Source organism: Acinonyx jubatus, chromosome A3, assembly GCF_027475565.1.
Source record: "Acinonyx jubatus isolate Ajub_Pintada_27869175 chromosome A3, VMU_Ajub_asm_v1.0, whole genome shotgun sequence".
Lineage (NCBI taxonomy): Eukaryota > Metazoa > Chordata > Mammalia > Carnivora > Felidae > Acinonyx > Acinonyx jubatus.
Genome location: NC_069388.1, coordinates 18278748 through 18305789, shown reverse-complemented (window position 1 = coordinate 18305789; position 27042 = coordinate 18278748). Strand labels below are relative to the sequence as shown.

Here is a 27042-nt window from a genome sequence, read left to right as displayed (position 1 = left end):
TCAAGTAAGAGACGAGTTGGGTAGGACGGTGGGCAGCTTGGGGAATCCATGAAGAACAGGAACTGGTATTTGGTTCAAAATGCTTGGAAGTCAAAAAGGCCTAAGGTGTAACAGAACGTAACCAACGCAGCAGTTTTGAAAAGTAGTTCCCAGAGGGCAAGATTGAAGGGAGATGCTGGGAGAGGCTAGCAGAATGCTGGATATGTGGAAGGGGTCATAGATTCATGGCAAAATCTGTCACCTCACAGATGACTCACCGCTCGGGAATGTCTGAGGTCCCCTCCGTAACACCCTGTTCTGCAGAAAGAGACTTCTCATCTGGCATCCCGACTTTCTCCAGGAAGCAAAGTGCTGGGTCTGCTCGCATGGCATTGTACCTCTCATACCCTGATCGGGGGCAGAGAAATGTCGGATGATAGGTTAGAACTCCCCAAATCTACCCTGGGCCCTGGACAGCCATTTTTGTTTCGCTTATTAAATGAAAAATAAAACAATCAAAAAACACTATTTAAGATTAATAGAATCCTATCAGATATCCTATCAGAGGAATATCCTTGAGCTAAAGTAGATGCCCTGAGTAGTGCTTGACCAAAAATAAAAGCTTATGCACGTATTCTGTGTCCGTAAAGAGATACAAGGCCTAGATACAACACTTACTCGTTTACTTCTTTTGGACAGCAAAAGTAATCAGGCAAGTTGGTTCTATAGCTTCTTCCCCTCAACCCCCAACTCCGGACAACTTGTTACCTCCTGAACGGGCCCTGTTTTCTGATAGTCCAATACCATCCCATGTGTTAGGAACAGCAATTGAACAAAGTGATGCATGCAGGGGATAAGACACAGGGAGGGCTGCTGTGGTTGTTAATCAGATTAAAACCGACCTATTGCTTCCATAATCATCAACTCAGTATGAAATCCTAATCTACTGGCCAGGGCTTTGGAATTACCTAACCTCACCACATCCCAAAAGTCAAACACAGGATGAGCATTTTTGATGCAGAAGAGACTCCCAAAAGGAAGCCAAAACCGTGAGATAATATCACTTTTACTGTGATAATCCCAGGCTTGAGAATTTGTTACTATTTTACTAAACCTAATGCCATCTTATAATGAGACAGGATTTGGTCACATACAAGATCCAAATCTATTGTTATAGCAAATTATCTTGGGTGAAACTCCTTCAGGATCGTCAAAACCCTTTCCATGTTGCTCCTAGGAAGCGAGGTCCATTTCTAGCTCTGGAGTACATACACAGAGACCCCCGTGATGGAAAATGCTGTACCTAAAATGAGAGCCAGCATGGGTGCTAGTAACAGACTTTGTTTTACTTTGCTGGGTACTTCACCTCCTTGTTGGCTTCTGTTCTACCATCACTGTTGACGCACTTCTGTCCTCCACCCTGTAGGGAGCACCTGGAACTTGTTCTCTGAGGAGCTGCAGGTACTTTATCTTTTAATCCAAAGTGACTCTTGTGCCATCTCAATGACAGGTGCTGCCCGCATGAGGCATATGGCAGGAGAAACTGCGATGCCTTATGTTCTTTACTCGCTATGCCTCAGGGCGATTACTTGATTACTGTCAGTCACATGTAATTGTGGGCTCCTTAGGAAAAGAACCTGGGTCTGATTCTTATCAGTACACATTCAGTACCCAGCGTGGGGCCCAACACCGTGCACGCTCGAGAAAAGATTGCAGGAGTCAGCTTTGCCCAGATTCTCTTCCAATAATCGTTGTAGGCAGAGCCATTCATACCCTCTCCCTGTGTCCTACCTCAGCTCACAGGAAAACAAAGGCCCTCCATGCTCCTGCTGCCTTGAGGAAATTCCTGCCGCTAGCTCCACCTGCTGCTCCCCATGAAAAGAGAGGTGCTTCATCCGATAGGTGAGAGGCTGAAAACCTCCTCCACCAGCCCTTTACTACTGAGGACCATGTGTCCTGCCCTCCGGTGCTCTGGGCTCCACAAGGGCATGAAGCAGTTGTTTCAGCAGCCGACTACCTGGGGACGCTTCTGTTGTGCAGCCCTTCTCTGTCTTGTGTGGCTCTCAAGTCTAGAGAGATTTTGCACTCCTATTTCTCAGTGAGCTACGAAGCTGGTGGCAAGGAGGAATGACGGATTCAGTCCCCTAGAAAACCCGACAACCTCCCTGCAGAGTCGCAGGAGCTGGAAGAGCAGTACCAATAAATACATAGTAGATGACAGCCTTTGAGGGTGTGGGCTGCTTGCAGAACATGAACAAAAATACTAACCTCCTTATCTTGATGAACTTTTTAAACACAGGCTGCCCTAGAGGGCTGTAGTCAGTTAACACAACTGACAGCTGTCAGGAACATCATTCAGAAGAGGTTTGCTACAGGGCCCTTCTTGTTGCAAACAACCAAAGGTTCAGGCAATTCTTCCCCACGGGTCAGCTTGGAGATGCAACCATGGCTATATCCTTCTAATCTAAGTAGGGTTGTAGCGGGCTATGTCTGGGGCAGACTAAAAGAGCCACAAAACTACAGACAATGAACCGTGTGTGTTTCTTAACAAAGAAAATGGCTGTAGCGCCACAGCTCATATTTAGGCCTCCACAGGATGAAGGCGAGGCAGAGGGCTTCCTGCCAGAAATCCCTGAAAGTGAACACCAGATGGCTTGGGTGTCTGGAAGCTTGACTGTCAGCTGGTAAGACCTGGTAAGACATGTTATGTGGGCTAAGTTACACAGGGGTCATCAGGTGTATTCTCCAGATGAGCCTATGCTCATGGAATGTCCAATGGGCATTTGGCCAGGGGCAGGATCCAATGTGGATTCTATAAGACACCAAGGAGGATGAGCACATGAAACCAACCACAAGTATCTGTACAATGTCATCTAGGTAGAACCAATGTTACCATCCAGCTAAAGAGGGCTAGTTCTATGCAGGAGTGAGCCAGGTACGCATGTGTGGTTTAGGTCTAGTCCCCCAGCACTGGGTACGGAGGCTGGGTTTTCCCATCTTTATAGTGTGTCTGCTAGTCATTGTATGCCACAATGAGCCACTGTAGGCATCGTACACATGCCCTCAGCCCTGATTTTGACAGTGAGTTCACCTCAACTGGCAATCTGGGGGAATCTGAAAGGAGTGGGTGATGCATCATCGTAAGACTGCACGAGTGTGCTCAGGAAACACTTAGGAGTTACTAACTTATACCCTCCCAAACTGTTTCATAGAGCAGAGGAGCATTAGACATGGAAGTTACCTTAGACATCATCTGACTGGCCCTTGAACATTTCCAGTATAAGACTAAGATCAACTGATTAATCCACTACCCTAAGCCTTCATCAGGGACAAAAAAAACTAATAGGTATGGTGCCAGCGTTAATTTGCCTTTCCTAAGAGAGAAAGGGTCTTGGCTCCACTTAGAGTCCTGTCTTCTTACACATTCTGAGGTTACCCTGCTAGCCACACCTTTGTAAGGAACTACACTTATCAGCAAAGTATAACGACCTTCTTTATCTCAAACTATCCTTTCCTTAAAGACCTTTTGTAGGACACTGATCTTGCCACACTAGGTCTCTTGTGTTTTGTTTTTGTTTGTTGTTAGCATTGGTCTGGGATATCTTGTTTTACTGCTTACAAGGCAACCTCATTCTATCTTCCACATTTTCTCCTCTTTCGTGTCCGTAATTTATCTCCCATGAACATGTTCTTCCAGCTCTGCATCCTTGGGCCAAAGGGCCTCTTCTTGCCCTCCTTTCCCAGAGGGCTTGTTTCTTTCTTGCGTGTGAGCATTACAAACCCAGTCCCTCTGGTTTGCTGTCCTATCAGTGAACTTCCAGCTCTGGCTTTAAGTAACCTCTTCATTCGGGGATTTTCTTTTATTTGTTTCATGTGTAGCTAGGTGGTTTCACACTGTTGTCAGAATCCACCCAGGCTTTCTGTATGTCTGTGGTGTGTGTGCGCTGGGTTGGAGGAAGGATGGAGGTGAAGCGTGTGGCTGCCACAATGCTGGGACTTCAGGTTGTGAGGTCTTTCCACATCACGGTCTCTCCACCAAGGGTCGGGCAACATACCCTAAAACTACCGCCGATAGGAGACCCAGGGTCAATGGACTTTCCCACACACTGAGTTCAGATGCTCTGAATCTGCCTGTCTCCAACTTGTCTTCCTTTGAGTTCTTTCCAAAATCAGATTAAACCAAGTTTTGGTTGTACTGTGGGTTCCTTGTGCTTAATCGAGAGGTCACTGCTTCTTCATCCCACTGCAGAGGTGAGTTCTGGCCCTGCACTGCCCCAACGAGGAGCCACATGTGGTTATTTAAATTTCAATTAATTACAATTACATAAAGTTAAAAATATAGTTGCTCAGATGTACCAGTCACATTTCAAGTGCTCAAGAGTCACATGTGGCTGGTGGACCACACAGCGGACAGCACAGAGACAGGGCATTTCCACCATCACAGGCAGCTCTCGCCAACAGCACCGCTGCTCCCACCTAAACCAGCGGTTTGACAAAGGGCTCTCAGCAGCCCTGACCTCCCACTGCAGCACCCAAATCCAAGCGTCGAGGGGATTCCTCATTAAAATATGTACAGGCATGGCTCTTAAGGAAGTGTGGCTGGTTGGCCTCCAGATTTGAGTCCTACTGATGAGGGCTGTGTGAGAAAGCGACTTTCCACGGGCAGAGCAGCGAGTGGCTGCACATAAGTGGCAGAGCAGCACTGAATATGTCCTACGCTGGCATGTACCGCCTGGCACTGCCCTAGGCAGTCCACATATAGTGTCTCAAAGAGCCTTCAAACAACCCTCCGGGCAGGCTGTTTCGATACTATCCTCGTGGTACAGGTGAAGAAACAGGTCAGAGAAATTTATGATTTGCTCAAGGTCCCACATTTAGTAAGTGGCAGAGCTGACAGTGAAAGCCAAGTATAACCAACTCTTCCCACTTTGAGTCCTGCTCTCCAGTTTAAGATTTCAGTTACTTCACTGGGCAGGGAAGGGGTCTACCAGCCACAATACAGTGACTATCACATGGTGCTTCCATCATTCACCTTAACCGCTGGCTGAAGGCAAGGGCAGGTGCCTAGGACAGTTCCAGAAGTGAAGAAAGGGGCACTTATTTAGTTTTTTTCCAAGGTACTCAAATACTTCTCTCAGTCCCCTAGACTCTTAGTTACCGTATTTTTAAAAAACGATGTCCATGCCATCTTGTATTCTTAAATTTTTATACCAGTGGGGCAGAAAGATGCACTCCAGGAATATGTAGATTATCTAGACTGATCTTAGAATTCTACATACATACGAAAGGTTAAAACCTAACATTTTCCCATTTACGTATTCTTTTACTCAAGCAATGCTGCATGCCTACACGTGCCAGGCATTAGGCTAAACACTGGGACTCTAAGAGTGAAGGAGAATGAGGCAGTCCAAGGTCTGACAGTGTGGACAGGCTCTCTGTAACCACAGCAGCTCTCTGCGAAGCTCCTCACTGATATTATTAATGTTCGCCCTATTTTCATGACTCACACGTTCATCTGAGAGGACAGAGGAGAGGTGAGGCTTACTTTCTACCAGAGACGTGCAGCAGGCTATGGAGTTGCTCAGGAAAGGGAGAGCATGCACTGAAATACACACCGTGTTTGAACACGCCTATCAGAAGGGACTTATCGGCCTCAGCATCCCACCAATCCACTGGGATCTCCATGTAGTCGATGTCGGGCAGGGGTACGTCTAGCTCCCTGTGGAAGGAAGGGCATGGGCTCAGAGTTCCTTCAACACAGACAAAAAACAATGCAAGAGCTACTGGCTGAACCCTGATATTAAGCCACACCCCAGTCACATACTGAGAGGCTGAAGTTACAAGGACTCAGAAGGCTGTGGGCTAAGGTTTCTTAAACCAGGACTTTATCACATTCACCCAGTGAGCTATTTCATACATGTACTTGATTTCTAGGCTCTACCTTAGACTGACACAGAACCCTGAAGCACCTCTTGGAGAACTCATCAGTAGGTCTAGGTTGGGGCTTGGGATCCTTATGTGTAATGCCCATCTTCAGTTGGGAACCACAGCAAAAGCCATCAATACATTGGTCAACTGAAGGTAGAACACTCTCCACTTGGCTGAACTCATACACAATCAAATGTTGGAAAGTGCCCAAATCATCCTGGTTCAACATGTGGAGATCTCAAGCACTGTTTGAGAACAAGACAGTCAGCACTGGTACATGCAGGGAAATAAAGACCGCCTGTTCAGAGGACAGGTCTCACAGTAGCTGGCCTCCTGGCACGTAGGGAACTGACCCCGGGCTGGGTGCAAACACGGGCCTCCTGAAGCACAAGTAGGTTTGACCGTCTCCAAGAATGGGACTATATGGTAGCTCTTTAACACCAAGAGCCACACTGACTTGTTTTACCTGGCAGGGGTGCCTTCAAACGCTTTATCAGCTGCCTCTCCCAGTATTTCAGCTTTTAGGTAGTACAGCATCCGGACTCGCAAAAGGACCCTGTGAAAGGTGAACACATCAATGCAAACGTATCAGAGCCCATGAGCTGCCTATAACCTGCCACCCCCAAGTGGACACATGGAAATTCCGGGCGCTCCCAAGTTATTATGATGTGAAGTAATATATGAGAAAGCACTAGAAAAGCAAAACCCAAGGTATTGATGGCAGATGCTACTGTGATTATCCCCACTTCACATGGAAAAATGTATCTCACCAGCCCTGTAATCACCCTGTAAGCCCTGGAGGGCAGCAGAAACACTGTTTCTCCAGATCCACAAGAGTACACACCACCTCTATGGGGCCATAATGACCTCTAGGGCAGAGGTGCCTTCCAAGAGGCTGGTTACCAGTTTATTGATCTACTGAAGAGCAGGTCATGTTGAATGGTGCTGTTTCCCGTTGCATTTGCATGTGTTAAAAATGGATATTTACAAGTCTTTTTCATGGCAATACTCCCAAACAGTAATCATGCCTTCTCTCCTGAGGTGCTCAGTTCCCTGGATTCTGCTCAGAGCATACTCAAGCTCCAAGGGAGGGCATGCGCCAAACATGTCCGAGACAAGGAAGTCAGCGTTTGTTGGGCAACTACTGTGTGCCCTGCACCATGCTGGGTACTGTGAGGCACAGAGCAAAAGCAAGCCTGTTCTTGAGGAGCCCACAGCAGTCTAACAGTGAAATGAGACCAACCACGAAAGAACTACAGCACGGAAGATGACCCTGGGAGTCGACGTATGCAAAACGGGGTGAAGGTAAGGGTAGGCACAGAGAAGCTGGCCCCATTCAGGGAGAGGCTTCATATTCACGGCTGAACTGCAAAGAAGTTTAGAAGAGTACTTGTAACTTGTACAATACCAGTCAAGAGTAAAGGCTAGCTATTAAAAATAAAGGCCTACTTACACAGATAGGGACAGACCTCCATCTAAGTTATTTTAAAAAGAGAAAGAGAAACAGCGCAGAGCACGAATAGTATGTAAAATACACATTATTTTTGGGAGAATAAAAGGAGGATGTACATTCATCTAAGCTGGTCCATGCACAGAGTATCTCTGGAAGAACCCGTTAGCAGTGGCTGCCTCTGGAGGGGGAAATGGGAATTGGAGGTGGGAGGAAAGGTTATTTTTGGCAATTTTTAAAAAACACATAAAGTGCCACTCTGGGCTTGAATAGTAGGTGGCAACACACACAGAATTTTTAGAATGGAAAGAACCCTTATTTTTCTGGTATGCCATTCCTTACCTCAGCTGTCAGTCAACTCAAATAATTTCAAGGTTTATTTTTTTTAAAGCTCAGATAATAAAAGCTCTAAGAATTTACAACAGTCGTTGATCGTTCTACCTTGCTGACAGTGCCTGCTGGCCTCCTCAGTAAGAACTTCAGTGAGGAGGTCTTAGATATGGGAATCCCAGCCTGCTTACATCTAGCCCAATCAGAGGAAGGTTTTCCTGATGATGTAAGATAGAGTGGTCTCTACTTCTTTAAACCGAAATGTGTTGACACTTGGTAGCATCTATGGCATGAGAGAATAGAATTTTAAGTGAACAGTATTCACTTATTCTCCAAATGAGAAAGAAATCAATTCAGAGGACAGATGGGCAGCTCCTCCCCGAGTGAGAGGATAACCCCAGCTGGCATCTAAACTCAAAGGGAAGGAGGACTGGGGCACGTTTGTAACACCCTTACTTCAGCCAGACAAAACCCACCAATGTTTCGGTGGCATTACTGCTCTTTCCTTCATCTCTTTCTTTAAAATAAAACACAACACCACATTTTGTTGATATGAAATACACTTCCAGGAAGTGCACCTTAGATAAACATACAGCTTGATGAATTTCCAAACTGAACACACATGTGAATCCAGGACCCAGATTAGGAAGCAGAGCATGTCACCAGGACTCCCCTGACTTCTCATAGCCTGGATCTGAAACAGCTGTTATTTAACTTTTTAAAGTTCTTTTGCTGACAATTTCCTGTCCCTAAATACTATACCACTACTACTACTGAACAATGCTTTGAATACTTATCACATGGCAGCATATATTAGCTCACTTAATCCAAACAACAATGCTAAGAGATGGAAACTATTATTACCCTCATTTTCTAGATGGAAACTATTATTATCCTCATTTTCTAGATGAAAGAAAGAAGGCAGAAGGCACAAAGAGGTTAATAATTCACCTGCTCATAAATCCAGGCAGTCCTGACCCCAGACCCTGTCTCAACCTTTATCTGGTATGAGGGTGGCAATAAATTTGCTAACAGAGCCTACAATTCTAGAAGCTCCCAGTCCACTTTTGCTGAAAGAATTCTGCCTGTTCTCCAACGTACCTCAGGGCAAACCAGGACTCAAGATCAAAGGGTGGAAGTTTCAAGGAAGCAGACTTCAGATTCAATACATAGAAGGGTGATTAATTAGAATCTGGTAATTAAATGAGCCTTGCAGAGAAATGGTAAGCTCCCATCGCTAGAAGGCTCGAGCACAAGCTGCAGACTCCCTGGCAGGGTCCTGCCCCCAGAATTCCCATGCTGAGTGCAAGAGCTGCAAGGTCCCTGCTGGCTCTTGCTGAGCCAGGACTAAAGAGGACAGTTGTCCCCTTTGGATTCAGAATAATAAACAATAGTCAGCATCTCTGAACTCAGATAAATGCTTTACTGCATTCTTTTCTCTTTTTTTTAAAGATTTTATTTTTTTTAACAGTAATCTACATCCAATGTGGGGCTCTAACTCACAACCCCGAGAACAAGAATCGCACACTCCACCGACTGGGCCAGCCAGGGGCCCCTATTGCATGTGTTCTTTGATTCCCAGCATCAGGCACACATTCAGGAAAAGTCTTGGGGATGGCGGTTAGAAATGTTAAGGAATTCCTCAAAGGTCCAAACTGGTTCTGTTCATCAGCTGTGATCATCTCTGCAGGTATCAAGGGAAGTTCTATGCCAACTTCTCCAGCTCAGCCTGTTTTCAGTGCCCCACACCTACATGTGCAGTAAGGAATGAAAGAGCCACACACTGCCGCTGTCACTTAGCAGGGTACAACCTGAGTCCTTCACCTTGCACCTCACTGTTCAGTGAATGTAAGGACTCTGATTCTGTCCCAGCTACAAGTACTGTTATTCTCCTAGCCGGTAAGACTCACAGGCATGAGTTAGCTGCTTTCTATATTCCTCATCACATATTACGGGTTATTCCCTAGTTGTGTCATAGTCGACCCTTTCTCCCCAATTCTACAGTTGGCACCTTTCTCTAGATCCTTATGATCCATACTTACATTACGACAGAACTCTCCTAGATGGCCACTTAGCTCTCGGTTTACCCAGACCATCTCACTGTTGCCAGATAAAGTTTTCTCCCCAAACATCATTTTTTTACTACATGTCTCACTTATTAAAGAAGCATGGCTGCTTAATCTACAAGAGAATCCTCAGCCTGCAGTACAAGATCTCCTAGGAGTCCTCTTAACTAGGCAGCCTCCTCTTTCTGTCTGTCCCCTACATGGTGACTCTGAGTCAGTCCCATGGCACATGCTACCAGGTCCTCTCCCAGGCAGATTCTACCATCAACAGCACGCGCCCTTTAATTCTCAGCTTGAGAACTACTGTCCCAAAGAGCCTGTCCTTCTGTGCACAGTTTTTATTACTGTTTTGGGCACGAGACCTATCTTCAAAGATTTGGAAAGATGAAGGGAAACGGATCAGACTTCATCTGTAAATGGTGAAGAACACAACCTGACAACCACCGCAGGACCATTAGGTTGATGTCACAGGGAAGACACACTAATTTGTAAGTTGACAAACGCTTACTTCTCACTTAACTTAGAAGGTCGTACCCAGAGGTGCGGCAGCAGAGACCTTCTCACTGCCGAGCAGGAGTGCTGGGGAGACATGCCTGCAAGGCCTACGAAGCTGGGCTAGGTGGTTTCCAAGGGTCCTTTTCGTCCTGATAGATACTCCGTATGGTGATGCAAATATCCATGTGCAACTCATCACTCTTTGGTGGCTGAGTGCCCTCTAACTCCCCAAACTAAACCTCACAAGAGCAGTTTCATTTTCCATCACTCTTTCCTTTGCCCTGCCATCCACCCTGCACGGTGTTGGCTCAGGGATATAAAGGGTAATATCTCAAATGCAAGTCTGTCAAATGCCTGGAGGCCATGAATGGCAACAGCAAATCAGAAGAGGAAGCAACCTGGCATGGGGGAGTGGGGCTGAGAGTAGTGGCCACTAAGGCCAGTCTTCTGCTCTTGCTAATGTGACCTCAGGGGCAGAAGGAGAGAAAGGGAAAGGAGAGGAAGCAGTAAAATCACAATGTCCTAACTGGACTTTGACAGTCAGGTCAGAAGTCCCCTCAGGGGTATAAGGGGCAATGGTAGACAGTCCAGGTTCTGGGGGAGAGGAGATGTTGCCAAAGGAGGGAGACAGGCTTTATGTGAAGGGATCCCAACCAGTTTAGACCACATACCCTGCCTTTTCAGACCCTGCATGGTGGTACAGGAGCATCAGGTGGTCCCCCACAGCCCCGAGGGGATCCCAGGAGCCTGAACGGTCTGAATGGAACTGCCGCGAAGGATGAGGAGGGGCACACTCACTTGTTGCAGTGCTGTTTGAGGTGTTTCTTATAGCCGTCATCATGCAAGACCACCTCGGGGTTGCAGGTGGCCAGCCAGTCTGCATTCTTCAACTCAGGGAGCAGCAGCTGGTTCTTTGTCTTCTTCCCCTTCCTTCCTCTGGGGACTGGAGCAGACAACCCTGAAACAGACAGGAAGGCCCATGAGCCTAGGCAACTTTAAACATGGGGGCAGAACAGAGTTGGGCTTAGGGTTGCAAGGAGGCAGCCAGGCTGTGCACGGCGGCCCTACGTGACAGACCCCCCTCCTCGGCCCACCAAGTAGTGCTAGTGGTGAGGAGATCTGCCTGGGCTCCAGCTCAGTAAACTCCAGGAATGTTCAGTCAGGCGGTAAGAATTTACTGAGCACCCCATGCAGACTAAGAACATCACCTGCACCCCTCGGGAACTCACAACCCGGCCAGGGAAAAAGGGATGCTCGGTCTGAAACGTGAACGTGAGCAGTGGCCAAGCACAGGGAAGGAGAAGCACAGCACAAGAAAAGGCAGAGACAGGTAGAACTGGGGCACAACAGTGACATGCCAGAGAAAAACCAGAGCACATGGCGTGACCCCAGTTCCATGCGGGAACCCTCGGGATGCTCTGGTCAGCACACAGGACTGGCATGCGGGCCCAACTGTACTCCCGCAAAATACTACAGGCAGCACTGGATCATTCTGAGGGAGAACTGAAGGAAACCTCTTGCTCTTCCACAGCTAACATTCTCAGATAACATCTGAGGAAGAGAAGCCTCCCAAAGCACAGCAACCTGGGCAATGCAGAAGGACGGGAGCACACAGGAGCTGCCGCTTCTCAGGCCAGCCCTGCCGCCGCTCACCTGAGTGGTTCTGGAGGGTCTGGGCCTGCCCGTCTTTGGTAGGTGTGATCAGTTCCCAAATGAAGCTCTTGATCTTCTCGTCCCCCTTGTAATGCTTGACACAGTAGACCAGCAGGGCCCGGCAAATCATCTCCATGTCCTTCTCATTCAGATGCCACTTGAACCGCCCGTGGGTCAGGATGTCCTTCCACCGGCCCCAGCTGGGAGTGGAAACACAGAAGGGCGTTGGAGGGAGGAAGGGCCATGTGTGCCCTCAACACTGCAGGACAAACAGGTGCCAGGAGTGCTTCTCATCGTCTGCTGAGTCTGCTAGTCACCCTGAGGGCTTTGCCCTGAAAGGCCTTCAAGGACCACATGCTGTATCACACCGAGGGTCACCGAGGTGACCTGGACCCTGAGAGCTTCATATGGCCACTTGAATGTTAACAAGGGAGGGACAAAACTATTTGGAGAGGGGAATAAATTTGGGATTAAGACAGTCCAGCTGCAGTATTCAAAAGCAATGGTGAGCTCCCAGAAACTAAACCTCGTACTTCAACTAGAACCAGAGCCCTGCACGAATCATGCCCTAACCGCAACATCTGCTGTGCTGACTCCATATATATCCTCGGTGGGGGGAAAGCAGGAAATCAGTACCAGGCAACAAATTAGTAACAGAGATTTGCCGTGACAAGCACATGAGAAAATCATGGCGCGTCTACAATATGGCAGCAGAGCGTACAACAACCGAGGGGGGGCCATGGGTGAAAAGCACGGTTCTCTCCTGCTCTAACGGGTCCTCCGTCAGCCCAGAGCGCTAGAGGTGACTAGAGACACAAACTGGACAAATGTCAGGGGCTGGAAAACAGCAACACACAGTCCAGGCCAATACCCACCCAAAGATGAGCAGGTTCTTCTCTACCCGGAAACACTCGGCTCGGAGGTAGCGCCTGGTTTTGTCATTGAGGCGTCTGGACCTCGTGGGCCTTTCGTCTGAGTCGCTGTCTAGCTCCGAGAACTCCATGAGCTCATCCTCCTCAAAGGAGTTGTAGTGTTTTGTCTGCTTTCTCACTCGAGGCCGGTCGATCACTAAGCTCTCCTAGAAACAGAGAGGAACAGTTGGGGAGAGGACCCTTCTTCGTTCTTCCCCCATCACGATGCATACACACACCCTGTCGCTGGTCCTGGGTCCCGAGGACACATCCGGCAGAGAACCACACCCCAGCCTCGTCCTCCAGCAGGTAAGGCTCTTCCCAGCACACCTGCCGTGTCCACGACAAGCAGAGGGGATTCTCTGAGACTCGCTGGAGTTGGAGTGTTCCCCAAGCCCCCGGTGCTGGCCGCCACCATCTGCTGTTTCTGTAGTCTTTCTAACAGTGCAGGCGGATGGCAGGCAAGGCCCCCCAGCACCCAGAGTGGCGGCTGCTCTTGCCAAGAAAGGCAGGAGTGGGGCACCCCAGCTGTTCTGCCCAGCATGCAGAGGCAGCCTGTGCTCCGGAGACAGGATGAGTCGGACAGTTCCATCTGCTTGGCGACTTTCTCAAGATGCATACATTTCTTGCCACTTCATTCTCTGCCTTCCATGGGCGCTAACTCCTAACCTTTTGTCTTTCACTGAAGACATAATCTCCAGCCCAGGATCTTCAACTCCTTCTGGCAGCTCCCCTACCAGAACCATCACCTCTTTTCCAGTCCCTGCCATTCCTGCTCCTTACCCCTTCACCCCCACACTTCTTCCTAAAGCTTGGCTAAGCTCTGTGTAGCCCAGATACATTGGGGCATCACTCCTGCTTCAGTCACCTTGCTTTCCGCCTTCCATGCTCCAGCTGCTTCTAAACGTCTCTACGACAAGAGCTTTTTCCTCTCCGCCCTCACCCGCCATCCTGTGCACAGAGTAACTTCTGGATTGTCACCTTATAAAACAGGTTTTACTAAACAGGTTACTCAAGGGACTTCAGACTCTTCCTACTAAAGAAAATAGGTTGGACTGAGAAAGCTCTGGGGATGGGACAGAAGAGTTAAGGCTGGGTGTGAGTTACTGCATCAGCTAGATAGGAGCAGGGACTGTCTCCTGAGCTTGTGGGTTCACGAGAGTTCAACATTCACCCAAGAAGACCAGTAGAAAGTGATGTGCGGGCACTCTGGAGTGAGGTGACAGGGCCAGAGATGGAGGGAAGGGAGATGAACATTTCAGGGGTGCCTCCCAACAGGCAAGGCAGGTGTATTCACAAACCTTATCTCCCAACTCTGCAAAGGGGCATCACCACCTCTTTTTGTCACATGTCTTGCTCACTTGTCTCAGTGGGGTCAACTGCCTTGCCCAGAAGAGGCATGCAGTCAGGGGCAGACTGACATCAGACTCCGGTTTCATTCCACAGCTATTCTCTTTCTCATGTTCAGAAGTTAGAAAATTCAAGGTACAGAGAGAATGGAGGAGAGACCAACAAACCCCTTCATCCTGCTTAGCCTCCCCTGGAGTATCTGTCAGAGGTAAAGTTTCTTTCACAGGAAGTGTTGAGGCAGAGGTAAAATAGTCCCTTGCCAAGACGGGATGCTGGCCTGGGTCTGAGGGCTGAACTTGACCTGTGTGGCCAGTTCCAGTTCTAATTGCCTTTGTCGCATTTCCCAAGTGCCCAACAGACTGTAGGTCCCAAGAAGTCATTTTAAAATTGTAACAGTGAGAGGCGCCTGGGTGGCTCAGTCGGTTGAGTGTCCAACTTCAGCTCAGGTCATGATCTCGCAGTTTGTGAGTTTGAGCCCCACACTGGGCTCTGGCCTGACAGCTCAGAGCCTGGAGCCTGCTTCGGATTCTGTGTCTCTCCCTCTCTCTGCCCCTCCCATGCTCATGCTGTTTCTCTGTCTCTCAATAACAAATAAACCTTAAAAAAAAAATTGTAACAGTGAACATTTATCAAGCTCTATGTGTCAAGCATGCTTTAAGTGTGTTACATATAGGATCTCACTTAAGAACTAAGGCTCAGGAGTGAATAATGACTTGAGCCATGTGGGAATTTATGGTCCTACAAGCCACAGCAAAATGTACAATGGAAGAGAACATTCTCAGTACTGTACCTTTTCATTCTTTGCTTCAGTGTCCAATTCAGCTATTTTAGCCCATTTCTGCCAAAAGTTTGGGTCATCTAAGGAAATATCTGTCCTGTTTCCTGAAGCCACAAAGCTAGCCTGTGAAGATAACAGAAGTCAATAAACTGCTCTTGAACACAGTACAAGCTGATAATACCACCTGCATTATTTCAAATTTACCAGAATCCCAAGTATGTTCTCCAATTGCATTTGAAGCCAAAACCCCTAAAAGAGCCTCCCAAATAAATGTGAAAATCTCAAGGCTGTTCTTTTTTATTTTAAAGATTGGGTAAGGATATTACAATTTCCACCTCCAGGATCATTTTTTGGAACTTAAACTTGGAAGCAGGAAGAATGCCCTGGAACACAATGGCAATGTGTTACTTGGTGTCTAGCTCCCTGCAAAAGGGTTGCTTTGTGAGACTTCCCTAGATGCAATTTTTCTTTCAGTTCACCACTTTCCAAATGTCTGCTTTGGGAAACGCACCGGGGTTGGGCAGTATGAGGTATACTGAGATGACCAGGCACTTATAAAGCACAAAATGTCCTACTGAGGAAGTCCTACATAAGCCACCAAACAGGAGACTCAAACAGGCCACAAAGCTCCCAGAGCCCATGGCCGGAGACACCTGAAAGTGATTTGGTAAGTGGCCTCATCAGTCAAATTTGAAATCCAGTGAGGTGAAGAGCAGGGGAAAGAGGCACCTAGAGTAGCAGCTGGGAATCTAGACTAACATCTTTTGTCATGGAACGAGCAAAAACCCTTGCTTCAGTTTGAGGAATGGAGGGTTCAGCGGAATTTCAGTGCGTGGACAGTGATCACGGGGTGCTCTACAAGGAAATCCAGATGACCATTCAAAGGTTTTGGAGCAGTCTTTGCAAACAGTGAACGGTGCAAACTGTAAACCAAAGGGTCTGTCCTGTCTGCTGGAGATCAGCTCCCACTGGTCAGGAGTGGGGTTTTCTTTCTATAGCTTCTGACTCATTACTCAGAAACCCTCTAAAGAGTCTGTATTTTCTGTCTCACACAAAACCCACGTGTAGACAGATAATCTCAACAGTTTGCATATTGAAAAAACAAAGCCTGGCTGGTGAAGGTCAAAGAACAGTGTTTTCTTTTTGCTCCCATTCCGACACGGACTCTGGAGAAAGGTGCCATACCTTGGCAAAAGTAGATCCTTTCCCTTCAGACTGGATGGTGATGGTGTGGGTTCTCCTCTGCAGAATCTGGTCTATGTCTTCTTCACAGAATTTGGAGCCTTCATCTTCCTCGTCCATCAGGGCTCCATAAGCCCCTTTCCGGAGCAAGTCCTCTACTTCCATTTTTGAGAGCTGTTGTACCTGGACAGGTCACCAAAGGGTACTCACAATGTGGAAAATGCACAGGAGAAAAACAGCCTAAAATCTGGCCTTCATGATCCACTTCCTCCACTAACTGCACATGTCGGAAGACTAAAGATACGGGCCACAAGTTTTAGAAAATTAGAGCCCAGATAAAGATACTCAAGAAAACTATGGGGAGGGCAGACAGATAATCCTCTATAGGGAGCTCTGGAATCAAAGCCAGCACATGACCCAATGGCCCTAACATTCCTCAGGACATTGATTATTATCACATGTCACAAGCTATTGAAATTATGCACCACTGAAGAAGGTATGTTTAATGCTTTAGTTTGAGTCTGTATCTTTAAAAACCTCCAGATGTACTAAACAAGCTACAGAATGATGATTTATTCATTATTAAATAAATACATGAGTATTGGAAATGATGTCATTTCTCAACTAAAGAAAGGGTCCTGTGCCAAGTGTGATCTTCTCAATTGCTTGTTGAAAACAGGAAATGGGAGTTCAAAACACCCTTTCCTGGTTCTAATTAAGAATCTGGTTCTCTCTCTACCAATCACAAGAGGGAGTTCCAGGACTCCCAGCACTGGTGAGCTGAAGTATTATACTTAGCAACACATGCATAGCTAAGAGGATACAGAACATCTGGACTGAAGACAACTCATTGGAAGGTTTTAATTCTCAACCTTTGATGCCCTGAGTCCAGAGATTAAGGAGATACTCTGTTTTGTTGGCCTATAACTTAATACAATTTAAGAATCTTAGCTGCATTTTTTATCCCTGTGTAGGGGGGAAAAAGATTTTATTAACTGCCATATTGCAAGCTGCTAACTTATTCATTTTTTTTTTCCACTGACCATCATGCATTGAATATCTTTAATATGCCAAGTACTGTTAGGGGCCATGGGTGATACAGATAAAATAGGTTTCATTATACCCTCAGGAAGCTCAAAGTCTGGAGTATGAGATAAGACATGGTGACAATAGATATTCAGAGTGTTAAACGTTAAGATCTACGGACTTCTAATGGGCACTGTTAAAAATTCTGCTTACCGAAACGTTACTGCATGCTGGGCAATCCTACACACCACTGCGCCTACAGATTTCCTTTATCCATCTGTAAAAGCAGAGACCTGACCCTGAATTATCCTCTGCTGTGGGGAATGACTCAACAAAGATGTGCAACCGGATTTAATTTAGTGAAAGTGAATCTTAAAAAAGCTGCAAGAAGGGAGACCCCAGAGGGGCCCGGGCTGTGTGGCGAGTGTCCTGGGGTGCTCTGAGCAGGTCCCGTCATACTCACCCCATTGGTGCTGCCCTTTCGGTTTATGTCCTGAAGAACAGCCTTGTCCAGGCCCAGCTTTAGGCTGGCTTTGTCAAACATTTCCCGCTCATAGGAGTTCCGAGTAATGAGACGATACACCTTCACGGCTTTGCTCTGGCCTATCCGGTGACATCGGGCCTGAGCCTGGGAAGGAAGGAAGGTCATACATATCCCGTCACCAGATATAATGGCAACAGCCCAAGGAACAGGGAAATGCTTAAATGCCATGTGGCGTGAGTGGCCAGCTCTCACAGTTATGAGTCACGGGACCAATTTTGGAAGAAAATTCACCCAGATGTCGGCTGCCCCTCCAAACTCACTCATTTCTTCACGCATTATTTATTGAGTGACTACCACATGCTGGGATAAAGTGATGAGAAGGACATGACTTCCTACACTCCCCAGCTTGCGGGCTGAGTGTAGCTACTCATTCCCAGGATGCTGTCCTGCTTTCTGGGCAAATGCCTCAGAGCTGGCAACACCAGTTTTTTAACTTTTTCATCTTACTAGAAAGAAATTTTCACACGAAGACCAAAGTAGAGAAAAAGCAGAATGACCTCTTATGGATGATCCATTTTTTTTTTTCAATCTCTACTATGTTCCCTCCCTCCAAGACTATTATGAAGCAAATCCTAGGCATCCTATGGTTTCATACTTATGTATTTCAAAAAAAAAATTTTTTACATTTATTTATTTTTGAGAGACAGAGAGAGACAGAATGCAAACAGGGGAGGGGCAGAGCAAGAGAGGGAGACACAGAATCCGAAGCAGGCTCCAGGCTCTAAGCAAGCTGTCAGCACAGAGCCCGATGCAGGGCTCAAACCCACGAACCATGAGATCATGACCTAAGCCAAAGTTGGACGCTTAACTGACTGAGCCACCCAGGTGCTCCCATACTTACGTATTTCAATATATAATTCTTTTTTTAAATCAGTGCTGATTTTTTTAAAGTTTGTTTTGTTTTTAGTATTTAAGTTTATTTATAATTTATCTATTTATTTATTTAAAGTTTATTTATTATTTTGAGAGAGAGATAGAGAGATGGATAGAGATAGAGAGATGGATAGAGAGCGAGCAGGGGAGGGGCAGAGAGAGAGGGGGAAAGAGAGAGAATCCCAAGCAGGCTCCACACTGTCAGTGCAGAGCCTGACGTGAGGCTTGAGCTCACAAACCGCGAGATCACGACCTGTGTGGAAGTCAAGAGTCGGACGCTTAACTGACTGAACCACCCAGACGCCCCTCAATATATAATTCTAAAGATAAGGACTCTTGTAAAATAATGCTGTTGCCACACCTCAAAACATGAACATTGGTACTAACAATCTCATCAACGTCCCAATTTCCCTGCTTATCTCATGTGTATTAATAAGTACGCTTATTTGGATCAGGATGCAAATAGGGCCCATACGTTGTACCGGACTGATAGAGCTCAAGTCTCTCAGATTCTGTAGATATCCCTTGCCTTTGACCTCTCCTTTTTCAAATGCAGGTTTTTTTGTTGGAGAGACCAGGTGTCTGTCCTCTAGCTTCTCAGGGCTCACATGTTGCCACCTGTATTCTGGCTGTGGTGTTAAACAAGTTCCTCTGGTCCCTGCATCTCCTCTAAGTAGGTCATTGTTTCTAGACCTATTCAGTGGGCAAAAACAGAAGTGTTTGGGTGTGTATAGTGTATACAATTATGTGCATATACAAGACAAAATATGTCATGAGATCAACTTAATTCAAATTTATAACTATGGGACTTTAACTTCACCAACCACACATCTGTATCTCTTTTTTAACCATGTCAAAAAGCTCAATTCTCAACCACACGAATATCATTATTCATTTGATTTATCCCACAATGTATATAAGAGTCTCAGAAAAACTGTACCACCAGGAACTCCCCAAAACATAATTACTGAGAACAATGCAAGATCTTTGTTTTCCTCCTCTCAGGGCTATATCCCACTAAGTATGCATGCTCCACTTACAATGTTTTAAGTACTACCAGCAGGTAGGTTTCTTTTTCTTTCCCAGTGGTAGGGTCAGCAATTCAGAAACTACTTTCTGTGTAATATAGGATTGAGGAAAGGGGTAAATATAACAGGGGTCAAGGCTTTCATTGTTGAAGGACGTTACAAATATGGAAAGAAAAAAAAGTAGAATAGCCGTATGGTGGTGTTTCTATGGAAATAGGTACGGACATGTGTGTGTTTACATGTTATTACACATGTGTATATATACACGTACATATGAATGTATGTTATGTACCTGTGTATTTATATTCTCTGTGTGTATGTACTCTAGCTATATCCACTGAATGGGCCTAGAAGCAATGGCATCACAGCAGCAAAGACCATAACTCCCAGATCTTGGTTTCTAAATATATTCTCCATCAAGACAAAACCAAAGCATGTAAGAGAAATAATTAATTCCAGGACTGGGGGCAGAAAAAACACCGGATGAGTCCCAAACATATTACTATGCCAGAAAATAACGAAGTACTCAAAGAATGATGGAGACACACCAAAATAACACTTCCATCTTGAAGAGGTTTACCACTGGCTAGGCCCAGAACGGTCTGAATATCAAAATAAACATAGTAGTGAAATATAACCCACCAGATAATAATAATAATAATAATAATAATAATAATAATAATAATAAAAGAATCAATGAGTACATAATGACATAACTAAATGGGAGAAAAAGGAAAACTCTATTATAGTAGAATAACTAACAGACATAGAGTAACAAAGTTTAAAAAATCACCACTTTGCAACCAGTCAGCGCTGACTGATACGGGCAAAAATAATCAACAGATACTAAAACCAGTGGGTTAAACTTTGATGAGGAGCAGGAAATTTATATAGTCTCAAAGTATCTTTCCAAAATTGCTTATTAATTTCAAAGGGGAAAATGCCCACTTTTTAGTGTAGACATCTGGTAGATACCACTTAACTAAGATATCCAAGTACATATTATCAGACAAACAGACATCACGTTCCTCCTGATGTGATATATTGAGAAGGACACATCATTTTGGTGTTATTAGTAAGACTGAATCCTACCCTGAGGAAATACAAACACAAACTGAGGGATAATCTATAAAACAACTGGCCTGTATTCCTTAGAAATAACAAGGTCGTATTGTTCTGTATTCCCGGAAAAGGGAACTCTTTTGGATTCAAGGAGGCTAAAGAGATATGGCCAATAAGGTGACAGGTGCTCCTTTACTGGATGGATCTCAGAGTAGGGGGGAAACAGTGGCTATAATAGATGCTGAAATAAATAATAAATTTGAATATGGACTCTGGATTGAAGACAGTTTTTGTATTTCCCAATCCTGAGAACTAAGCTGTGGTTATATAAGAGGATATCCCTGCACTTAAGAACTACATACCAAAGTACTGCGGGGGCAACTCACTCTCAAATGATTCAGACAAACAATGGCGTGTGTGTATATGTGTTTAAGTCCATGTATGTACTCAGAGAGGTCGAGGAGCTAGAAGGCAAAGTGATGGGGAAAATGTAAAGGGTTGGTGAATCTGGATAAAGAGTATACTGGAATTATAAACAAATTATATCAAAGTGAAAATGTCAAAAATATTAAATACAAACATTTGAAATGTCTCTCTTGGGGTTATGCTGTCCACTTGATAAACAGCTAGATTTCAACTGTTTCATTTTGCTTCTAAATTTTGGGGATTGATTTTTTCCCCCCACATTAATTTAACCATAATGAAGGGGGTAGGAAAGAAGAACACCAAACCAAGTAACTTTGGAAAATGATATTTTGATTATATACTGTAGGACTAATGACAACCCCCCCCCCCACATTATAGCCCAATATTATATATTGGTAAATTTATTTATGTTACATAGAATATGATTAGTAATTCTGCTACTTTATGTACAGACTAGGACTGAACAAATGAGTAAAAAAATATACTGTGTTATCATGAGACTGAAATTTCTCAAAGCCAGAGAAAGGATTTACAAGTGAAGAAGAGAGCAAGGATGGAGTGAATCAGCAGCAACTCACGAAGGGTGAAGAGACATGGGCAAGTACAGCCATGTGGTGTGAGTGCTTCTGTCAGTACACATACACGTATTTCCTAGCTCTGTCTGCTCACAGAATCTAGAAGCGCTAACACTCTAGCGGCAATGGGCACTCCTACTAGCCAGATCTTGGTTGTTAAATGCCATTCTTGAATAAAAGGAAGCAGGGATCCTTGGAGAAACTGTCAATCCCATGGCTGTGGCAGGAAAAATGCAACATGAACCTGAACATCATGCGGTGCCAGAAAGGAAGGAAGTGCTCAAAACCTGACAGGTGCACATCAAAAGGACACAGGAGCCAACCTAAAGGACCTCCTAATGACCAAGTCTGAACAATAAAATAAATAATAAGAGTAATAGATTATAACCCATAAAATGAGTTCATACGGATATAAACAAATAAATGGGGAGAAGGGACAGCTGTTCTTTATAGAATTCCAATTAATAAGTGTATAAGAAATGACTGAAAGAGAAAATTGCCATTAGCCAAACCCCATGGTAATAATTACTGAAGGCAAGAACCATTGATGGATGCTAAAATTAATAGGTGAAAGTAATGGTGAGACTCAGGATATGTATGGTCTCAAAATATCTCTTCCCAAGATACTGATTAAATTTAAAAGTAAAAACAGTTATTTTACAGTGAAGAAACCTGGCAGATACCACCTCAACCAAGTAATCAAGGTTATCATCGCAAGCAATAAGATGTATTAACATCATGTACCCCCTGAAATGATGCACGGAGGAGGACGTAACATCACTTCTATGATATTCTTGCCAAAAATATATAACCTCAAATCTAATCATGAGAAAACACCAGGCGGACACAAACTGAGAGACAGTTTGTCAGGACCCTTCAAAATTGTCAAGGTCATGAACGATAAGGAAAAGACAGGTGCTGCCACAGACTGAAGGAAGCTAAGGAGTCAGGATTTCTAAAGGAAATATGAGAATGTGCATTAGATCCTGGACAAGAAAAAGAACATTGGGAGGAAACTGAAGGAACATGAATAAGGTCCATAGATTTCTGTGTCAATGTTAATGCCCTTGTGTCAATAATTAGACTATGGCTTGCATAAAATGCTAACACTAAGGGAGGCTGGGAGAAGGGTCCTAGAACCCTGTACTATTCTGCAACTTTTTTAAAGTTTAAAATGATTCCAGAATAGTTTTTAAAAATTTAATTTTGTTTTATGGTGTTATAAAATACTGAAGGTGGTTCCAAAGGCAAATATACAAAAAGGCATGTTAGGAAAAAGTAGCTTCTTTTCCTGTCTCTTCCATCTTATCCTGTCCCCTTACTCCCCCTACAGCTAAACCATTTAATAATAAAGTTTTTTGTTTTATCTTTCAGCTGGGAGGCCAGGGAGGAAGACACACACACACACATACACATACACACAGCTTTTTTAGATAATAGCTAGCATAGCATACATACTTTTTTCCACCGTATCTTATTTTTTTTCCACACACCATATACTCCAGAGATGACCCCCTAGCAATATATCGAGATAATCATTCTTCTATCAAAGTTTTATCCACTACGGTTTAGTCAGTCAGTCTTCTATTGGTGAACAACTAAGTTGTTGAGCCTTTGGCTATTATAATTAGTTGCCACATCTCCTTTCAGTATCTTTAGTGGCTGTAAATCTATGAGAAGATTTGATGGATAGTTGGTAAACAAAGGAAGTGATCAAGGTAACTAATATGGTTTATGGAACCTATAAAGCACTAATAATAGGTGGCTACAAGTAGTGACACTGATTTTCTTTCTCTGGCTCATCTGACATCGTAGGCAAATTACAAGAAGGAGTTTAAAAAATGTTCTGAGCAAAGGTCCAATACAGGATCAGTGCAGACACCGCTAATTACCTTCTTGTTATCCACATGCCCCTTCTTCCTTGCTCCCAGAACCCTGATGCTTGTAGAGGGCAGCAGTGTGTTCACCTGAAACCATCTGCAGCCTCCCAGGGATGATGAAGTAATACAGCCTGGACAACGAGGTGCAGCAGAAGTCTATCGGGGACCTCTGGAAAAGTCCTGCCCTCCTGACAGAAGCACCACACCTTCCTTCCTGATCTTTCCTGTCTGGTCTGAAGTATCCATCTTGGAACAAAGACGTTGTAACTCACACTCCCTGAGGATGGTGGAGCAGGAAAACAGAAGGAATCTGGGACTTGGATGACACTGTGAAGCCACCTTACCCCGGACTGCCATCTCCAGACTTCTTATTAACTAAGAAAAACAAACCTGTTCTGGGGAGTGGGGGGGAGTCACTGTCACAAGCAGCTAAATGACACCAGGAGGTAACATGTGCTCTCCTGAAATGCCTTACCTGAAAGATAACAAGGGTGACTCCTGTCACATTTAAGAGACTCATCATTTTACAGCTAAATCTCACGGACAGGCCTGACTTATTTCCCTGATCAGAACTCACCCACAAAACACTGTGGTAAAGAGAGAAACGCTTGCAACAAGGGCAGCAACTGAAACGAAGTCCAAACAAGATCCTCAGCAAAGCTGAGTAAATGCAGAACTTCTAGAGCAGGCCACAGGGGCAGGAGGCAGTGGTGCGACCCACCCTCACAGGAAAATCAGAGCTCTCACGCTCTCCCGAGGCACGACGCGCAAGCTCAGAGTCTGTTCTTCACTGATTAATACATTTGAGTCGAACACAGCCAGGCCTACAAGAAACAACTAGTGATATTCAGAAAATGAAAAACAACCAACGAGGCACAGATCCCAGGGACTGCAATGGCAAGAAGGGGGAGCCGCTTAGTTGAACAAACAGTGACAGATTTCAAATTGATACCAGCCCCTGACTCACTATTGTCAGTTTCAGGTCCAGAACTTGGCAAACCTTGTCCTACATTTTTACAACCACACAAAAATTAAATAGCTGGTACAAAGATCCAAGCACAATGCTGACTCCTCTCTTGACCATAACAACTTTTTCAAATCATTTGCTACATTTTAAAAGTACATTTTCTTTAATACTTTAAAATGCTACTTGGTCCTTAACGAAAATCCACATTTCAGAGAAGTTAAACACAATTGCCTATAGTCCCACCTGAACCTAACCATGTCTAGCACAGTGGTATAGCTTCCTAGCCCACCTTCTCTGCCCGAGTATTTTATTTCGGGTCCAGCAATTTTACATTTCTTCTGGCACTCTACAAGTGCGTATCCGCGGGCCAACTACTTGTGCAGAAGAGGACTCAGGAGCTCTCCCTGCAGTAGGAATCAGAATGCATTAGATGATGCCCTCCCCTAACTATCTCCTTTGCAAGCCTGCTTTGGAATTGGAAGTTTCCGGATCCAGATTTATTCCTTGGGGAAAGGTATTATCCCCTCTTAAAATGTAAACATTTTGGGGGGAATAGCACAGATACCTGCTCACTCCATTTCTACTATGTGACTCAATTTATCACCCAAACCAAAGTCCTGGGCACTGTAGTCTCCCCAGGGCTTGGCCTGCTGTCTAGGGCTCAATAAATGTGCCAATCAGTCAGTCAAGAGCTGGCTGACTACTGGAAGCAGAGAGGAGTTAGTAGCATAACAAAAGGGTGCTCTGTGGCAGCCAAAAAAGAAGTGGGGAGTGAAAAGGAGAGGCCACTGGAAGGAGAGATAGGAGTGTACTCAAAAACCTGACTCACTTTATTTGGGGTTGATGCTGTAGTCAGTGCCCATTCCATCTGCCTCAGGGGTGCCACCTATGCTCATTCTCACCTTTTTTTGTTCCCTTGGTCTGTAACATTCTTCTGATCTCATATTTGAGATCCTGCCTTGCAGTCAGGTCTCTGCTCGGATGTCACCCTCTTAAAGAAGCGTTCCTAGATCATTCTCTAAGTCAGGACACCAACCTCCACCATTCTTTTATTTTTTATTTTTTTAACTGTAGGGAGCCTGAGAGAGAGTGAGAGCAGGGGAGAGGGGCAGAGTCAGGGAGAGAAGAGAATCCACGCTCAGCATGGAGCCTGATGTGGGGCTTGATCCCTCGACCCTGGGATCGTGACCTGAGCCAACATCAAGAGGCGGATGCTCAAGTGACTGAGCCACCCAGGTACCCTGCAACCCCTGCCATCCTCTTAGTCTGTTTTACTTCTTTGTAACAAGTATGCGATCCATTACTACCTCATTTATTTTTCCTTGTCACCCCATGAAAATGGAAGTTCCATGAGAGCACTAACCATTGGTCTTGCTCACTGCTGTGCCTCTAGTCCTTTGAACAATACCTGGCAGGTCGCAGTGCTCAGCAAATACTGAACGAATGGACTACACAATGGAACATTCACAAATTCTGAACTTTCTTCCAGCAAAGAAAAGTAAAGCCAGTGGAATCTAGCTCTCTGAGGTCAGGGCTGGATTCCCTCTCCCTTCCCAGATCCTGTGGACAGACAGCTGCTGCATTCCCCTGTGGCAGTGCCCTCTGCCAGTGGCCCTGTTCCCATGCTTTCTGAATCCTCCTTTTAGGGACCTTATCAACAGGACAGACAAGGAACCTTATGGACCCACCACAGTTACCCAGTCCAACCCACAGGAACTCTGGCCTTAAAGAGCAGGAAGCTCCCAGAGGAGAAGGAGTGTCACAGAGCAATGAGAAAGCAAGGTGCTCATGGTCTCGGTGAGGGGATGCGTGGTACCCTGGTACCCTGCTACTCCCATAGGCCTGTCTCTGACCTCTGAGCTGGGAGCACTGCTGGCTTCCTGCAGGGGAGACAAGAAACCTGCTTTTCACTGCTCTTCATCATCCTCAAACTACTGTCAACACCCTTTGCCATTTCTTAATTTGGGTGCTCCAGGAAACCTGATGCACCAGGACTGGGTCACAGCTGTGCCTCCCAAACAAAGGTGACATAGAGTGAATCTACACTTCTGATTTTCTTATACACACGGACACTAACATAGACATATTCAAGGTGAGAGAGAACAGGTAGCATTTACCTGAGACCTCCAGGTAAGGTCTGCTTATTAAAGGACCTCAAGTTGACTCACCTCAGAGACTGCTGCAGTCCTTTGGTGGTCACTTTATTCTCTCATTATCCCTGAGCAGTGCCTGGTTCCTATCCTAGATCCTAATGAACTTCACTTGTCTGGAAGGTTTGGGAGGGAAATGCTCCCAGAGTAGATACTATAGGAAGAGTCCTAGTTCCCTCTCCTCGTACTTCCACAGGGAATGTCTGCTCCCAGGCAGGAACGTGACAGTCTGTCTCTCTACCCTCCTTGTCCTCTCCCTATCCTGAATGGAGGAGACCTGACTGATCAGTGAAACGTAAGATCCGGTCCGAGCTCCTGTGGACTCACCCCTTCCCCTCGTCTTTTCTGTCACTGGCGGTCCTGAGTGGGCAGACTCTGCTCTGCAGATG

The 27042-nt window shown here is 45.5% G+C and overlaps 1 protein-coding gene across 3 annotated transcripts in view; it reads right to left on the bottom strand.

Annotated features, from left to right (window-relative positions):
- CHD6 (chromodomain helicase DNA binding protein 6) overlaps positions 1 to 27042 on the bottom strand; it is a 203326-nt gene that overhangs the window by 40176 nt on the left and 136108 nt on the right. For all 3 annotated transcript variants that reach the window (XM_027070111.2, XM_027070116.2, XM_053199947.1), the window contains exons 18-26: positions 17612 to 17776; positions 16126 to 16305; positions 14953 to 15063; positions 12777 to 12979; positions 11902 to 12101; positions 11047 to 11206; positions 6374 to 6463; positions 5595 to 5698; positions 258 to 387 (exon numbers count right to left, since the gene is read on the bottom strand). In XM_027070111.2, the coding sequence (XP_026925912.2) occupies positions 258 to 387; positions 5595 to 5698; positions 6374 to 6463; positions 11047 to 11206; positions 11902 to 12101; positions 12777 to 12979; positions 14953 to 15063; positions 16126 to 16305; positions 17612 to 17776 (1343 nt within the window). The remainder of the gene's footprint in view (positions 1 to 257; positions 388 to 5594; positions 5699 to 6373; positions 6464 to 11046; positions 11207 to 11901; positions 12102 to 12776; positions 12980 to 14952; positions 15064 to 16125; positions 16306 to 17611; positions 17777 to 27042) is intronic.